The sequence below is a fragment of the Raphanus sativus genome, chromosome 2 (genome assembly GCF_000801105.2).
Source record: "Raphanus sativus cultivar WK10039 chromosome 2, ASM80110v3, whole genome shotgun sequence".
In the NCBI taxonomy this organism is placed as follows: Eukaryota; Viridiplantae; Streptophyta; class Magnoliopsida; order Brassicales; family Brassicaceae; genus Raphanus; species Raphanus sativus.
The window spans coordinates 35,270,318-35,288,423 of record NC_079512.1 but is presented as its reverse complement, the minus strand read 5'-3'; the positions used below and the strand labels follow the sequence as shown (position 1 = coordinate 35,288,423).

Below are 18,106 nucleotides of genomic sequence, written 5' to 3'. Positions count from 1 at the left end.
ACCCCTAACATAGCATAATATCCGCGCTAAGAATGGACATATTTCTTGTAGTCCCTCAAAGCAGACTATTGAACCATGCATCTTACAAATACTCGATAGTAACATACACTCTCATTCATTATATAAATAGAAAACATAAACACTCAATCTTACACAGTTTCCAAATACCATTCGAGATGTAAGCAACTCCTCTGCTCTTTAATTTTCTGTAGAAAAATAAAATATTATGTGTTATATCATAATTCGGCGTTTGCTCTCGACGGCGATAACATATTTCATATATATATATATATATATGTATTTTTTGTTAAAGGGTTTAACATATTTCATATATATTTTGTATGTATGGGATATTTTAGTTTACAATTGTTTAAATAACATATCTGTGACAGGGAATACGGCAACGGCACAGAGAACGGCATTGGCAAGAGTAACGGCATCAGCAATGGCCATGGCATCGGTGATGGGCATGGCAACGGCTACGTTAATGGTAATGGAAAAGTTAACGGAGAAAAGGTGAAAAAAATGAAACCAATGGATAGTGAGGTGCTGAGAGAGCAAGGCCACATAATGGTTGATTTTATTGCTGATTATTACAAAAACCTTGAAGACTCCCCTCAGGATTTCCCTGTTCTTTCTCAAGTTCAGGTTTGGTCTCTTCTCTCTCTTTTTGTTTATATATAAAACGAACAATATATATTTATTAGATTCTTTTTTACTACATGTATATAACTGTAACCTCGCTATTTGATTATGGTCATTTATGTAATTTTTTTTTTAACTGTATATGTTGTGGGTGATTTGACGCAGCCTGGTTATCTCCGGGACATGTTGCCTGATTCAGCACCTGACCACCCTGAACCGTTGAAAGAACTTCTCGACGGTACTTAATTAATACAGATTTGTTTCTGCTTGACGCAGCATGCATTGCACTTACACGTACGAATAAGCATATGTATATGTTATTATTCACTTTTCTTTTAATTTGAATTTTGTCATAATTTATATACAGACGTTTCAAAGAAGATAATTCCGGGTCTAACTCATTGGCAAATCCCGAGTTACTTTGCATACTATGCGTCAAGCACGAGTGTAGCCGGATTCTTGGGAGAAATGCTAAGCGCCGGCCTAAGCGTCGTCGGTTTCACCTGGCTCACTTCTCCAGTTGCCACTGAGCTCGAAGTCATCGTTCTCGATTGGCTTGCCAAACTGCTCCAACTTCCCGACCATTTTCTCTCCATAGGTTCTTGATTATTTAAACCTTATAGCACCCACATTGGCGGAACGTCTCAAATGTTTAGCCCATATGATTTGCATAAATGTTCTTCTAACTGGTGAAGAAATGTAGCTGGCCGCAGAATTAGTTACAAAATTTATAGAGTTATTATAAGTGTGTAAAGTAAAGAAACTATGACCACACATATCAAAATGAGTACATGAAACTGTGTTCCTATTGATTGTCTTTTTGAATTATTAACAATATTTGTAACTACTAAATGATATATTGCTAAAAGAAAGAATAGAGCATATATTTTTAACCGTATCCTTTAAGCATTTAATTGAATAATTTGATAAAAATGAAGGGAATGGAGGAGGAGTGATCCAAGGGACCGGATGTGAAGCAGTGCTTGTGGTAGTATTAGCTGCCAGAGACAGGATAATGAAAAAAGTTGGCAAAACATCACTCTCTCAGCTTGTTGTGTATGCATCGGACCAAACTCATTCCAGTTTTCGAAAGGCTTGCCTGGTTCGTATATATATTTTCTTAAAACATTAAATTAACTGACTAATTAGTTATACAAGTCATATATATGTGGTGATCTTTTATGTAGATCGGTGGAATACATGAAGAAAACATTAGGTTGCTCAAAACAGATTCTTCCACAAATTATGGAATGACTCCAAAATCACTTGAAGAATCTATTTCTAGTGATCTCGAAACAGGATTTATCCCTTTCTTCATTTGTGCCACAGTAAATTACTTAACTAGCTTTAAATTAAAAAAAAACAAATTTAATTAATTAATAATTATATGAAAGAATTGTCAACCAATAATAATACGAGTTGTGGATTATGATGTACCTGATTTTGTTGGAATTAATTTAGCCCATTGCTAAATTATTAAAATGTGGGTTGTCAGGTTGGTACAACGTCTTCAGCTGCAGTTGATCCGTTGGTCCCATTAGGAAAAATTGCAAAGGTAAATAAATATACACATATGTAGTAGTAACAGTAATTGGCTAGTTTATATGGTATGGAGTGCATAAACCATGTTCTTAATCTAGTTCCTACACAGCAGTTATAACATTGCTTCAGCTACTGCAAATATACTTAATTAAAGTATGATTTAATTTGGCTAATAGATATTGATGTTTTGTGACAAAAAATAATAATATTGATGTTGTGTAGAGCTACGGGATATGGATGCACGTGGATGCAGCTTATGCAGGGAATGCATGTATATGCCCAGAATTTCGAAAACATATTGATGGAGTTGAAAACGCAGACTCCTTTAACATCAATGCTCATAAATGGTTATTTGCTAATCAAACTTGTTCACCACTTTGGGTAAAGGTTGGTTATTATCCCTTTTCCCTTAGTATATAGTATAACTAGTTAAATACTTTCATTTTCAGATTATTATACTGTTTAGTCACGTTATATCCAACAACCTTTTTGTTTGTTTGGAACTATAAAGGATCGGTACTCTATACTTTCATTTTCAGATTATTATACTGTTTAGTCACGTTATATCCAACAACCTTTTTGTTTGTTTGGAATTATAAAGGATCGGTACTCTCTCATCAATGCACTCAAAACAAATCCTGAGTATCTTGAATACAAGGTAAAAAGTCCCTCTCATGTTCTTTATTTTGCTAAGAACTAGTAAAGACCATCATTCTGTAATGACGATTGAATTATATGATGTCATTCAAGTAGCAAGATGCATATGAAATGATTCAAAAAATAATACTACTAGCTAAGATATATATCAGCATATTGTGGTTAAAATGACCCGTTAGCAAAGAGCCAAAGATACTTAAATTTTCATATGTGCTTAGGATGGAAAATATGTTGTGTGAGAGTATATATATAATGATCTAACGGATATCAGGTTTCTAAGCGAGATGAGGTCGTAAATTATAAAGATTGGCAAATTTCTCTTTCCCGGAGATTCAGGTTCGTCGTACTTACAGTTGAGGTTATAAGTAATAACTTATATAAATGTATGCGGTACTCAAATTTGATGTACACAGATCACTAAAGTTATGGATGGTCTTAAGGCTCTATGGTGCCAAGAACTTGAGAAACTTTATAAGAGACCATGTCAATCTCGCTAAGCATTTTGAAGATTATGTAGCTCAAGATGCACATTTCGAGGTAATAAATACATATGAAACAAAGAAATAGAAAACTTATTTAAACGTCACATGTATTTATTGTATAATGAATATTTTATTTTTTCCTTGGGATCAACCAACTGAAACTATTGGTTAATATGTTTTTATATAAATTTGAAGGTTGTCACTACTCGGTATTTTTCGCTCGTTTGCTTTCGATTGGCTCCTGTTGATGGTGATGAAGACAAGTGTAACGAACGAAACCGTGAATTGCTTGCGACCGTCAACTCCACCGGCAAGATCTTCATCTCTCACACGGTGAGTTAAATCTATATAATAAATAAAATATATTTTGTTTTGAAAAAATGATTATTTAATTAATAAAAATCGAAACTTAACTAAATTATGTCAATAGGTTCTGTCGGGAAAGTTCATTTTACGATTTGCTGTTGGTGCACCGTTAACAGAGGAGAAGCATGTGAATGAAGCATGGCGGATTATACAGAAGCATGCCTCCATCCACAACAAAAAATATTGAGAATATTTTTAAAAACTATCTGTCAATTCATTTTCGCACAACTATATTAAACTCTTCTCTATACATCTTGGATGGAGGAACTAAATAATTACTATTGGTATTTTTGACTAAATGATTACTATTATTTTATGATATTGTTTGTATGCTTGACAATATATATTTCACGAAATAAAAGGCTATTTGAACTGTAAGTGTTTGAGTTTATTGTATCGCTATAAAAACGCTCAAAATTACTAATTTCGCGGTTTTAAAAGCGAGAGCTAAGGATTTTCGCATGTAATCTCTTCAGTCAAAATCAAAATTTAATAATTCTGATTTAAGTATATTAGTTTAGGATTTGGGCCTGGCCTAAATTAATAAAATGATTTAACAACTTGTTAACCTTTTAAAAATTGATTTCTTCTCCATACCAAACCCTAATCCGCTCTGTTTTCCTTGTATTTCTGCGCCATCCTACTACTTTAACGGTTCTCCTTTTTCGGAGGTGAAAGGAAAAAAAAAACCGAATATCTCTAGATCTCTCGTTTGAGTGTTGACTCATCAACACCCTTCTGCTATCTCTCTTCTCCTTTGAATTTTCATTGGATTTACCGTCTTTTTTGGAGGAAGAAAAAGAAGAGAAGAAGAAGAAGAAGAAAAAAAAATCGATGATGAATGACATCATTTATCTTAGTTCAGACGAGGAGGATCATAAACTAGTCGATCACACTTCTTTCTTTGACGATGACAAACCTAAGCGTACTTGTCAATGGAAACCAGTTTCCGAGGATTTAACGGTGGAGGACGACGATGATTGTGTGGTATTAGATGGTGATCCTAACAAGACAAAGGAAAAGGAAACTACACTTCACACTTGTGAAGCCGATGACGACATCCTTGTGCTAGGGCAAAAGGGTGAGGTAAAAAGTTATCAAAACCCTCATTAATCATTACTTGGAACTTGTACGTAGGATTTTTCTATATTAAAGTGTTTTACTTTTAGCAACATATAGGATTATTGAAAGTGAAGTTGTTTTGTTCTTTTATAGATAGCTTGTATAGACTTCCCACATCCGCGACATGCCTGCGCTAAGTACCCTTTCAATTCCACGTCACACGACAAGTATTGTGACATGGTGAGACACTGTCTTTTTTTTTTTTTGCTTTTCCATCTTTCTTTTATACTGATGGAATGCTTCTCTTGCTAATGGTTTTGCTACAGTGTCACTGTTATGTTTGTGACATACGTGCCCCGTGTCCTCACTGGTGCATTGGTATCTCAACCTATAATCACTGTCATGCCAATGATAAAGATCAGGTATGGAAGAATCAACGTGAATGCATTAGGAGTGGAACATTACTTCCGCCTCAAACTATGCTACAAAACACTTGGTATTCCCCTGTAAACCAGTTTGGGCCATCTACTATGGTTGCGCCTCGCTCGAACACGTACATCAGACCTGGTTACAGATCCGAGCAACCAAGAACCTTTCCGCAAAATCTACAACCTCGTGCTCCTCATCAGTTATACCAAAACCAAAATGATAGGTTTAATAATGGTAACCCAATCCCCCAAGTGTTCTCTTCCAAATCTCTCTCATGGACTCCACAAAGACCAAGTTTACGCTCTACTCCTTTGGATGTTGCTCAAGGCTTCCCGTATAACCCTTACGTCACTCCTCCCACGGCTTTACAAAGCAATTCACAGCAGGCGTTTGGTGATTATGTATCACCTCTAAGTCGAACATCATACGGTAGACAATTTAGCCGGACAAGTGCAGTTTCGTCTGGACCACCTAATCCTCAGGCGAAGCAGCAACAACAACAAAGAAGTGTCAATAGAGCACTTTCGGAGATTGAAGACTGGCTCATGGACATTGGACAGCACTACCCGGATTGATCCGGCTCGTTCCTTTGTCTGGTCCAATTCGGTTTCGAAGCCTTCTTTGGATGATTCGAACATTAGGATTGTATTTTCATATTAGTTAAATTTAGAATCAGTATGTACATAGTAGTATTAGCCAAGAGCTTTTTGGTTAGGACGTTTAGTTTACGAAAACATATTGTTATCAGTAGGCCTAGTTATCAGTCTTTTCTTTTGTTTTTTTTTTTGGACAGATTTCAATATCAATCTAAGTTCCATAATCTTTTGATTGATTAAGTTCAAGTTTAGTAACAAAAGTAAAATAGATTCCGTCACTTATTTATGGTAATTCACCCAATAAAGAAGTAAATTCAAAAAAAAAATATATGGTCAAGATCTTTTGCACAAAAAAAATATTCAGTCCATTCATTTTCGGGAACTTTAAAAACAATTTACTTCGAGAAAAAAGTACGGCCTTCCATAATTCTAGTGAAGAAAAGTCAAAATAAACATAAATAGTGGAAAAAATCAGTTATGAGAATCTTGGAATTTAGAAATATTCTTTCAGTTTTATAAACTATTTATTGTTAAATACAGAGAGATTCAATTCTCTAAAAAGATTCAAAACAGAATCTCGAGAATCTCTCCCCCTCCTGTATAAAAAAAACACTAATCTCTCAACATTCTTCATCATTTCTGAAAATGTCTTCTTCTCTCTCTTGCTCCGCCTCTGATCTCATCCCCTTGCTATCAGGCGGAGGAGCCAACTCCACCGCCGCAGCCACCGCCGCAGCGGAGTTCATCTGCGGGAGATTCGAAACGATCTCCGGCAAATTCACCGACGCGTCTTACGCGATAGACAACACGTACCTCCTCTTCTCGGCCTACCTCGTCTTCGCGATGCAGCTCGGCTTCGCCATGCTCTGCGCCGGCTCCGTCAGGGCCAAGAACACGATGAACATAATGCTCACGAACGTCATCGACGCCGCCGCCGGAGGTCTCTTCTACTACCTCTTCGGCTTCGCCTTCGCCTACGGCTCCCCGTCCAACGGCTTCATCGGGAAACACTTCTTCGCCATGAGCGGCTTCCCGAAGGCTTCGTTCGACTATCCTTACTTTCTTTATCAGTGGACGTTCGCCATCGCCGCCGCGGGGATCACCAGCGGGTCCATCGCCGAGAGGACGCAGTTCGTTGCGTATTTGATTTATTCGTCTTTCTTAACCGGGTTGGTTTACCCGATTGTGTCTCATTGGTTCTGGTCTTCTGATGGTTGGGCGTCTCCCGCGAGAGCGGAGAACCTTCTGTTTGGATCAGGGGTGATTGATTTCGCTGGATCCGGCGTCGTTCATATGGTTGGAGGGATAGCCGGTTTATGGGGAGCGTTGATCGAAGGACCGAGGATCGGCCGGTTTGAGAATAGAGGTAAACCGGTTACGTTGCGTGGTCACAGCGCGACGTTGGTTGTGCTCGGTACATTTTTACTATGGTTCGGTTGGTACGGGTTTAACCCCGGTTCGTTTGCGATCATTAACAAATCTTACGGTTCGTCTCCCGGGAGCTCGTTCTACGGACAGTGGAGCGCTGTCGGGAGGACAGCTGTTACGACTACGCTAGCTGGGTGCACGGCGGCGTTGACGACTCTGTTCGGGAAAAGACTTATAGACGGGTATTGGAACGTGACTGACGTGTGTAACGGTTTGCTAGGCGGGTTCGCGGCGATAACCGGTGGTTGCTCGGTTGTTGAACCGTGGGCGGCGGTTCTCTGCGGGTTTGTTGCTGCGTGGGTGCTGATGGGATTCAACAAGCTAGCAGATAAGTTGAGGTACGACGATCCGTTGGAAGCGGCTCAGCTTCACGGTGGTTGTGGCGCGTGGGGGATTATATTCACCGGTTTGTTTGCGGATAAAACGTATGTTTCCGAGATCTTTGGAGGTGATCCTAACAGACCGTACGGGCTGCTGATGGGAGGGGGATGGAGGTTGCTTGCAGCGCACGTTGTGCAGATTGTGGTGATTACGGGTTGGGTTAGTGTGACGATGGGGACTTTGTTTTTTGTGCTGCATAAGCTGGAACTGTTGAGGATACCGTCGGAGGATGAGATCGCCGGGATGGATCCGACGAGTCATGGTGGCCTGGCTTATATGTATACTGAAGAAGAGATCAAGAATGGGATTATGGTTAGGGAGATGGGTCGCGAAAATGAGCATGTATAATTAGGTGTTCTTTAGTTTTCTTCATTTTAGTAGTATCTATCTACTCATTTAGTTTTTTCTTTTGGCATGTCATGTGTATACATTTGCTCTTTTTCATTGGAATAAATCATATATTACTAATATGAGTCTCATCGCCTGCTAGAAGAAATAATTTTTGGACATAGCCAATTGTAACATTAACTTGAAATTCTTAAATTATTAAGAAATAATAATATAGATACATAGAAACTCTTAAATTATCTAATTTCTTTTTAGTTTAAAAATCATACTACAATGTTTTAGAATCCAAAAGTTATAAGGTCGGCCATCCAACCAGCCACCATCAATGAATTAGGGTGTTGAATTTGTCGAGTTTTTCTCTTTACATATTAAATTCTCTTTTGTATAATTTCTAACGTGAAACTTAGATTGACATTTCTCATATGATTGATCGTCAAATAACCTGAAACGGTTATATGACCAATTTAAAAGCCATCTTTATTTGACTAAATGATGAATCTGAGGTGGTGTTTAGAAACACTGATTTCATTCGGCGAAAATGGTGTTTATACCAATATAATGACCGTATTTCATTTATCATTTGGAAGAATTTGAATAGTGTAAAAAATTATCAACTTCGTCATCTAACCCATTCCAAAAACAAAATATTTAATGACAGAAAAGTTTGTACAAAGTAATTATTCTTTTTACAACAATTTTAATGTTGATTTATCTTTCAGATTCTCTAGTTAAAAGTAACATAGTTATAGGGGAATCTAAAATATTAATATTGAAGTACATTTATCTATGTCTTCTTAGTTTTTCACAAATATTACAACTTCATGCCACTGCCATCAAAACACAGTAGTTTAATCATTTAATTTTAACATAAAAAAAATCATGGCCTCTAATGTTAATTACTCATTATTATTTTGTTTGGGCTTTTTGTTTAACTCACATGGTTCAGATTTCTAAACCAATCGATGGAAATATCTACACTATTAAACCAATCAATAGAAATATCTAAATTAAACATCCAAAAGCAATTAGTGTAAATTATTATTCATATTAAAACATATTTACACAAGTATATTAACATATTCTATTGCTTATGGTGGAAATTATTTTCACAGTGAAGAAACACTTTAGATTGTTTTGCTTATGATGAACTTTTAGTTTTGTTTTAGATGGTTTATATTTTGGTTTGTTCGTGAAAAAAAAAATTAGTTTGCAATATAAACCCAAAACGAAAAAAATTGGTTACTAATAATATCTAACCTAATTAAACTGCTTTCTTTCCAGTCCACGAAATATTCCTAAACCAGTCCTAAATTTACGTATTAATTAATATACACAAATGACATTTAAAACGAATTTTGATTGATACGCACTCAAAGATTTTTCTAATTCTACGCGATCAGAATATAACTACTCAAAGATTTTCCTAATCCTAAGCAAAAAGAATATAAACTATTAATTGATCAACAGCTCGAATCAAATAAGTAACACAATATGCTTTTTTAAAAACTTGACCACCAAATTCTCTTTTTCTCTACGGATATTTCTTTTCCCTAATAGATAATAAATAATAAATGTACATTAATTAGTTTTAAGATCTTTTTCCTTTGATTGTGTTTTTAAATTATAACTACCAAAAATAAAATATCGAACTTACTGACATTTAACCTAACGTGCACTATTTTTCACCACCAGTATATATATATCTCATCATCTATTCTCCAAATAATATAAAAAAATTCCAAAACCTATAACATGTCGAAGATGACGACGTTTGTTCCTCTCACCAAACTCAGACCTTTCAAAAACAATTGGCGTGTTCAAGTTAAATGTTTACATTCATGGAAGAAAAATAGTATATTGCTGATTTTTAATCCTTTCAAAAATATTAGCAAATCGGGCCTATTTTAAATTTTGGACTATCATAATATAATTTTCAAAAAAAAGTTTTTTTGTACATTTTCATTACTTTTAAATTTTTTAAAAATCCTGTAATTAAAAGTTTAAAATATTTAAGCTTAAATAAACAAGTTATAATAAATTTGAATTAAAAAAAACCCACAATAATATTTTCATACCAAAAAATGGATATTTATATAACATCATAATTTATAATCATACACTCAACAAACCGAACGAAATACACCAATATCAAAATTCAACAAATATGAAAGCCGCCAAATTTTAGTTTACCATTTAATCTTTCTAAACATACACCCGTGTGGGCGCGCGGATCCAAAATCTAGTTTAGCTTTCATATTTGAATTTCTAATTAATTTGTCAATTTATAGGGATATTCACATTGTACCCAACCAAGCGAATGGGCCAGTACTAACACTAGTGGACAAAACTAAAAATTAAGGGTCCAGATGGTTCCGCCCAGTACAGATTCTAGGCCGTTTGCTGGCGTTCATATGTTTATTATCCTTCGCGATAGTGTATTTTTTCATCAGAAGTTAGTTTCAGTTAAATTAAACCACCAATTCTAATTCTAACTAGGTGGCCGGTCCGCACCCTGTGCGGGCATTGTACAGATTCAAATTATACGGGTAGAGTTGGGTCTACAGATCGACCCATCCCGTCTGTCCCGCCAACCCGCGGGTCACCTAGTTTTTTGACTCATAATTTCGATCTGCATGACCCGCAATGAAAGATTCAAAATACATGCACCCGCCCTGCCCCGCCCAAATTTACAGGTAATTCGCGGGATCCGCGGGTTAAATATTACGGAATATCTTGTATCTATTTAAGAGAGAGAAAGAGAGAGAGATAGAGAGATTTAGTGTTTAACCCGCGGGACCCGCGGGTTAAACACTAAATCTCTCTCTCTCTCTCTCTCTCTTTCTCTCTCTCTCATCGTAAACCTTTTTTTTTGAAAAATATAAAAATGTAAACATTCTTTTAATTCACCGATTATTTTTTTAACTACCATAATTTTGATTTATATAGGAATGTTTCCTAGTTTAATATTTTATCATGAATTTTTCTTGGTTGAATTACCAACTAATCATAGTTTGCCAAATAATGTACAACATTTTTTAAAGATAATAAATAAAATAATAATAATTTGTGTTAAGTTTTTAAAATAAATAAAAATATTATTAGCTGCCAAAAGATTAATTTTTTAACAATTTTAAAACCGTCACAAAAGAATAAATCATAAACACTAAACATTATACCCTAAACCCTTGGACAAATCTTAAACCCTTGGGTAAAAATCCAAACACTAAACTCTAAAATCTTGGATATACCCTAAACTCTTGGATAAATCATAAACACTAAACTGTAAACCCTTGGGTATACCCAAAACACTAAATCTCTCTCTCTCTCTCTCTCTCTCTCTCTCTCTCTCTCTCTCTCTCTCTCTCTCTCAAATTTGTGTTACTTTCCTATTTGTAATTTGTCACTTTTTTATTAATAACTTACCTTATTTTCATTGTGTATTATTTACGCAACTTGGTATCATATTTATTGCTTTGTTTAAATAATTTACCTCTAGTTAATTTGGTTTTAATCAATGTTTTGAAAACCGGACCGGACACTGACTCGGTGAAGCTACTGGTTGACTGGTTAGACCGGTTCAACCGGTCGAACCGGGTTTTTTATTTATACAAAAATGTATATAATTATATATTTATGCTATATAAACTTTACTTCTACATATAATACTTTCTCTATTCTTTTTTTATTAACTCAAAATAAACAACAAACATAAATCTGATTACTATGTAAACTAAAAATTAAAAAAAGAACAAATGATTTACAGCTAAAACAATCATATTTATTTATTTTTACAACTAACATTTCAAATTTTAAGAATATGGTAAAATAAAAATAGTATATGAGAGTCAAAAATATATATTTTCACATTTTTTCTTAGAAAAATAAAAAATCAATTAAATAGTAATAGTTGAACACTAACTATAAAATATTAAATTTTAGCTAGTAATAATTAAAAATACTTAATTATATGTTAATTTTTAAGAACCGGGTTTTAAAATTAAACCGGGTCACCGGTTTTACCGGGTTTCAGCCGGTTTTACTAGTTTTTATCAAATCCGGGTTTTAAACCGAACCAGACTCGGCTTCTTCAGCGAGTCACGGTCGGACCGGTTCGACTGGCCGGTCCGATCCGGTTTTCGAAACACTGGTTTTAATAACTTACCTTATATTAAGTACGGATTGCTTTGGCAAGTTGATATCATATTTACTGCAGATCAATTTATGATAATATAATAGGTATCTTAATGTTCTAAGATCACCTTTTCTAGAAATCAAACAGATAAATGTTGTAATAACATGTCAAACAGATGAATGTTGTAATTCTTGGGTGAATTACCAACTAATGTACACCTTCTTTTAAAGATAATAAATAAAATAATAATAATTTGTGTTAAGTTTTTAAAATAAATGAAAAATATTAGTAGCTGCGAAAAGAAGAATTTTTTTTAACAATTTTAAAATCGTCACAAAAAAGTAAATCATAAACAATAAACACTATACCCTAAACCCTTGGACAAAGCTTAAACCCTTGAGAAAAAAACCAAAAACAAAGGGTATATCCTAAATTCTTGGATATACCCTAAACCCTTGGATAAATCCTAAACACTAAACTGTAAATCCTTGGGTATACCCAAAACACTAAATCTCCCTCTCTCTCTCCCCCTCATCGTAAACCTTTTTTTTGAAAAATACAAAAATGTAAACATTCTTTTAACAGTAATTTGAATCCCAAGAGTATTTACTACACGATTTTAAATGTAATTTACCATGTTTGTAAATTATTAATTTTTTATTAATAACTTACCTTATTTTCAATGTGGATTACTTGCGCAACTTGGTATCATATTTATTACTGTGTTTAAATATGATTGCACGACAAATTAGTATCAAATAATATATTCATACAATTTATTACATTTTTTTATTGCTATATAGATGTTTTGAATTTAATGCGTTAACATAGATCATTCTTATTTATTACCAATCAATCTTGTGAATTAAATATGACGAATATGTGTTACGTGATGTTGTAATCATCATTAATTGGGATCCGCGCAAGGCGCGGAGTGAAATTGTTAAAAAGATTTCTAAATTATTATAGATTTTTCATAAATTTTTATCTAACATTATATAGAAATTCGGCATAGACATTTTATATGACCCAAACATCTGAAGTGGGACCAACCTAAAATCGAACCAAAAATTTATAAATACTTAATTAGATATCTAGAATTATTATTTTATATATTTAGTTTATATTTTAATGATATTTATAGTAAATTGAAATTTTAAATGTAAAAATTAGAGTTTAAAAGGTTTAGTTTTAACTATTAAAAGTTTATTTTTGTTACTTTGCAGATTTTTTGGATCCTTAATACCCAAACCCGACATGAACCTACTATAGATCCGAAATCACATATATTTTACATATATCTTAATTATAGATCCGAACCTACCCAAATTCGAGAAAAAACAATTCAAAATCGAACCAAAAATTAATTTTTTAAAAGATTGGTAACAGCAGTAACTATAACCTTAGAAAATTAAGTTTTTAAAAGATGGAATCAGTATATGTTTAGTCTTTTCAAATTTGATCCTGCCTTGGTATCGGTAGGATCAGATCCTATCAGAGTTACATTTATAATTTTGGCAACAACTACTGCCTTACAGATATGGAGGGGAAAAAAAGAGAACTCAAATTATCCTAACAGCTACTGCATGTATGTATTTTTATTTACAAATTACATCCAACAAAAGTTCCAGTAAGTTAAAGATCAGTTTAATCCTTCCACCCATGTATATAATAATAATAGATTCTACTCCCTCTTGACCAAAAAAAAAAGATTCTACTCCTTCTTGCCGCTGTATGTAGTTTACCCAAAAGAAAATTTCCTCAATGCATCCATCAACTAATGAAGATTATTTCCAGCCAACGCAGTTGCTTCCAAACCTGAAATTGGAAATCAAACTTCTAGCACTTTATAAGCAGGTTAGTATCGAAACTTTGAAGAACCTGTGTAAATGTTTGTACTTGTAGCAGTTTAGATCGTTTTGTTGAAACTTAAGCATAGAGTAAGATAATATATAACATATGAGTTGAAAATAAAATAAAAATACCGAAAATTATAAAATATTAAAGAAACAAAATAGTTACTTATAAAGTCATCTTGGTGTTCCTTCTTCACGGTACCATGGATCATTATCTCCCTAAAATATAAAGTAAAAACATTGTAAGAAAACATATATAAGCGACTTTGATATATTAATAGGAAGACTAAACATGCATAGACCGAAAATACAGTCTTACTTTTGATCAACTATATATCACCATTTAAATTGTCCTCCTATAACACCAGAGTACTGCTTCCACAGATGTCTGTATATAAACAAAATGTTATCTCAGGTTGTTATTTTACGTGCATATACACGCAACTAAGCTAATCGTCACATATTTTAGAATCGCTTTCACTCTAAATTTTTAATATTGACTTATATGGCTTCAACTCGTTAAAAAAAATCTAAAACCGGCCATTTCAATCCTTAGAAAGGGGATAATAAAATAAGAGTTAAAGCGAATACAGAAGAGATGTTATGGATTTGAAGCATTCCCGTCTCCGTATTTATAGTAAAACGAATGAATGCGATATTAATGCAATAGGTCAATATATTTAATTGTATACAAACTAATTGACAATCCACATTGAATAAGTTGATTATATTAGGAAAGTTTTGGACGCTAATAAATGGCTTATTGACTACATTAGGACAATGTTCGAATTACATATCAACGATTGCCTTTACTACTGCCAATCAAAATATACCGTAATTACAATATAAGATATTTGCATATCAAGGATTGCTTTGTACGATGCAATTTCATATAACTTCCCGTAAATTCTGGTGATAAATCAATGCATTGACAACCTAATTGGAGTTAAAAAAAAGTTTTGATCGGACATTTACTCTGAAAAAAGCAATCATACGATGCAAAACTGTCCTTTCTTTTTTGTTTAATGGTGAAGAGAAAGAGTAAGACTAACGTTTTAAGTCCATGAGGGTAAAGCAATTTGATGGAGCTTTGAACAGTGGCCGCTCTTTGCTGGCATAAGCTTCTGAAGCTTCACTGTCTTCCTTTTCAGCAAATGGCATTCGTCCTTCTATCATCTAAAAAAATTCCAACATTCAAAAGGAATCAACAACATGAACAAAGAAACAGCAAAAACCATAAGAAAAAAAAAAGGTTTTAACTTACCTCTTGAACGATCAAAGCAAAGGAGAAAATATCAGCTTTTGTGTCATATTCTTCGCTGCATCGTGGTGAAATCGTTAGAATAGGGCATCTGCATATAAACCAAAAGAAAAGTCAGCTACGATGAAATATGTATATATAAAAATAGAAGAATGGTTGTGTTGCTTCATCGCCACTTTGTACTCTATATATAGTCCTTTGATGGTGAAGAGTATTAACGACGCAAATAATATTACTTGCGAGACTTGCGCAAGTAATTGGTTATAATAAGGTATGTAAATTAAATGACGTTTGATTAAAGGAAACATAATAAATTTGTAAAATTAAAAACGAATATGCATATTATATGATGCGAGACTTGCGCAAGTAATAATATAAATAAGGTATGTTGTTAATAATTAGTTTCCTAATTAGATATAAAACATATTTCCCATTAAGACATTTAATGATTAGTCGATATTTATTAAAATTGTTCTGCAAGCTATGATTAATGGTCGACATTTATTACGATTCTTGCGCAAGAAATTATTAGTGCGATTAACAATTAATGTGACTTTCCAATTTAAAACTCGAGTAGAAAAATAAATCAAAAAGAAAAAATAGAAAAATTCGACCAATAGAATCGCGAGAATTTTCGTGAGAAGAACTGTGTGAGCGCCACGTGTCTAATGTACTTCTCTTTTAATATATAGGAGGATTATGGTTTTTTCTAATTTATTTTCTCATAAATTATAGTTTCTGAGACATTTTAAATTATTTTAAATTACTAATACTCTAATATGATTTTTTTAAAATTACCATTACTCTAAACATAATATGGTTTTTTTTAAATTACCAATACTCTAATATATTGCATTGGTGTCATTATTAAGTTTTCATGTCCGGAATTATAATAATTATTATGTTTCATTTTTTACACATATTATGATTTCATTAGATTTCAATAACAATTTTTTTACTATAATAATTATGATCTCGTGATCGGTAAATAATAACATATTATGGTTTCTTCTAATTTCTTTTCTCATAAATTATAGTTTCTGAGACATTTTAAATTATTTTAAATTACTAATACTCTAATATGATTTTTTTAAAATTACCATTACTCTAAACATATTATGGTTTTTTTAAAATTACCAATACTCTAATATATTTGCATTGGTGTCATTATTAAGTTACCATAATAGTACCTTTGAAATATATATCGATTAGTTAAAAACGTATATAACTATATTAATTACATGGTATGTGTTTTTGGAAAGGTTTGGCCGATGGAAAAAAATAATTCAAAAAGAAATTAAAAAAAAATCGACCAATAAGATTATAAGAATTAATTCGAGAGTGTCTTGTATGATCGCCACGTAAGCAGAAATCACTAAAATGACTTCTTTTTTAATGTATAGGAAGATAAGAGACCACAAAAGAAACTGAAAACACGAAAACTATGAAAAATGCAAAGTACACCTAAAAGTATAATTCAAGAAGTCTGCCAGGAGTGCCAGTTCTCGGCATGTTTCCTAATACGTCATTAGACGCCAATAAAGGAACACCTTACGCAATAAAATGCAGATCTTTTTCTTGGAACCAAACAATCTTTTTTTTTTTTTTTTTTAATCAGGTCTCCGGTTCGGAATTTGGCCGACCGACTATCTACCCGAAGGTGGTCCTGAGGCCCGAGATACCATTTTCAAGCTCGGTGGCCAAGTGCACTCGAACCCAGGGCGGGGACACGTTGCTTCGAGGAACGGGTACTCCTTCACCACTGGGCCAAGAGGACTTGGTTAGAACCAAACAATCTTGTCCACGATATTGGAAGAGATGGGTGTTTAAGCTGGGTGCAATTATATTTACTTATTTAGGATCAAATGATGAGATTAAATGTACATGAAGGCTTGCACTAAGCAGGCTTTGTTCCGGAGTCGTTAGCTAACGTCGCGTTAATATGGAAATCTAATCATATGGTCTTAGTTTTATGTTTCGATGAAGAAAATAGTATCAGAGATCGACCAGTAGTGACTTCTTGTTAAAGCTAGTTTCACATGATACATCTTATATATTTTGAAGACATTGTTGTAAACAGTAATGTTTTAAATTCGAAACATATTAGGAAAAGTTATGAAGACACGTGCAAATAAGACACCAGTACAATGGACATGATTCATCCTCTTTTTTTTTGTGCGAAGACATGATTCACCTCCCCATGCATAAAAGACGACAATCAAAAAAGGCAAAGCTAAAAACAATCGCTCACATGGGAACTGGAAAGAGATATGCAAACAGATTTGTGCATAAACATAATTAACAATAGTGAAGATTAAAAACTTTGATATAATTATCAAAGGAAAGGTTTAAGGCAAAAGAGCCAAAAAAAATTAAAAACTTTGCCTTTTTTGATTGTTTTTTTTTTTTTTTTGATAAAGGGCTTGCTAACCTTTTTTAATTGTTGTGCAGTAATCTAAAACGAAAACCACGAGTAAGGTAAAGTGAAATGGAAGGAGTATTAAACAATTGGCAAAAACATAAATAACAATAGTGAAGATTAAAAAACTGAAAACTGTTTTCCTATCTCACAGCCATTAACCTCATATCCTTACTGTAAAAAAAAAAAAAAAGATAAAATGTAAAAATAATGTCAAATATATGTGTTATTTTGTAGGAAAGAATTTACGAGGGGGCTTGTTTGCAAAGAAATGCAAAGGAAGAGACAAAAATCAAAAGTGCCTACAAAATGACTTGTGAGTATTTATGTCGGTATCTTCGATAACCATCGATTCCCTTATCTAGTCAGATACTGTACTCCAAGAACCAATCAGGCTCCGCCACGTGATGGTCAAACAGGATTCTCAGTCAAACCTTTTGACCAGTGGAACCAAAATACACATGCATGTCACTAAAAAAATATGTTTAAATACCCCATCCCT

The 18,106-nt window shown here is 33.6% G+C and overlaps 3 protein-coding genes and 1 long non-coding RNA gene across 5 annotated transcripts; 3 read left to right on the top strand and 1 right to left on the bottom strand.

Moving 5' to 3' along the window:
• The first annotated feature begins 73 nt into the window (after nucleotides 1-73).
• LOC108840444 (tyrosine decarboxylase 2) lies at nucleotides 74-4,088 on the top strand. 2 transcript variants are annotated; one of them, XM_057003359.1, is made up of 13 exons: nucleotides 74-178; nucleotides 393-648; nucleotides 811-883; nucleotides 1,013-1,243; nucleotides 1,584-1,747; nucleotides 1,833-1,973; nucleotides 2,141-2,200; nucleotides 2,410-2,574; nucleotides 2,789-2,845; nucleotides 3,116-3,180; nucleotides 3,258-3,381; nucleotides 3,522-3,659; nucleotides 3,757-4,087. In XM_057003359.1, coding segments are annotated over exons 1-13 (1,599 nt in total). In that variant the 5' UTR covers nucleotides 74-176; the 3' UTR covers nucleotides 3,880-4,087. The 2 variants fall into 2 exon arrangements, with proteins under 2 accessions (XP_056859339.1, XP_056859340.1); XM_057003360.1 differs by lacking the exon at nucleotides 1,833-1,973 and having other exon boundaries at nucleotides 3,757-4,088.
• A 211-nt stretch (nucleotides 4,089-4,299) lies between these two features.
• On the top strand, nucleotides 4,300-5,969 carry LOC108839522 (RPM1 interacting protein 13). Its single transcript, XM_018612278.2, has 3 exons — nucleotides 4,300-4,778; nucleotides 4,908-4,994; nucleotides 5,081-5,969. Exons 1-3 carry the CDS (start codon nucleotides 4,527-4,529, stop codon nucleotides 5,756-5,758), a joined length of 1,017 nt encoding a protein of 338 aa, XP_018467780.2. The 5' UTR covers nucleotides 4,300-4,526; the 3' UTR covers nucleotides 5,759-5,969.
• A 347-nt stretch (nucleotides 5,970-6,316) lies between these two features.
• LOC108840358 (ammonium transporter 1 member 4) lies at nucleotides 6,317-8,050 on the top strand. Its single transcript, XM_018613191.2, has one exon. It carries the CDS (start codon nucleotides 6,425-6,427, stop codon nucleotides 7,934-7,936), a length of 1,512 nt encoding a protein of 503 aa, XP_018468693.1. The 5' UTR covers nucleotides 6,317-6,424; the 3' UTR covers nucleotides 7,937-8,050.
• Nucleotides 8,051-13,808: 5,758 nt separating this feature from the next.
• LOC108841391 (uncharacterized) lies at nucleotides 13,809-15,303 on the bottom strand. Its single transcript, XR_008942889.1, has 4 exons — nucleotides 15,189-15,303; nucleotides 14,977-15,100; nucleotides 14,091-14,143; nucleotides 13,809-13,886 (listed from the first exon to the last, which is right to left on the bottom strand). It is a non-coding gene; the product is annotated as an uncharacterized LOC108841391 (long non-coding RNA).
• Between the last annotated feature and the right edge of the window lie 2,803 nt (nucleotides 15,304-18,106).

Bases quoted from the DNA above. Each gene is read 5' to 3' on its own strand.
- LOC108840444 (XM_057003359.1), top strand. The intron at 649-810 runs GTTTGGTCTCTT...GATTTGACGCAG, and splicing joins CTGTTCTTTCTCAAGTTCAG to CCTGGTTATCTCCGGGACAT. The intron at 1,974-2,140 runs GTAAATTACTTA...GTGGGTTGTCAG, and splicing joins CTTTCTTCATTTGTGCCACA to GTTGGTACAACGTCTTCAGC.
- LOC108840358 (XM_018613191.2), top strand. From the start codon at position 6,425: ATGTCTTCTTCTCTCTCTTGCTCCGCCTCTGATCTCATCCCCTTGCTA.
- LOC108839522 (XM_018612278.2), top strand. From the start codon at position 4,527: ATGATGAATGACATCATTTATCTTAGTTCAGACGAGGAGGATCATAAA. The intron at 4,779-4,907 runs GTAAAAAGTTAT...GTTCTTTTATAG, and splicing joins TGCTAGGGCAAAAGGGTGAG to ATAGCTTGTATAGACTTCCC. The intron at 4,995-5,080 runs GTGAGACACTGT...GTTTTGCTACAG, and splicing joins ACGACAAGTATTGTGACATG to TGTCACTGTTATGTTTGTGA.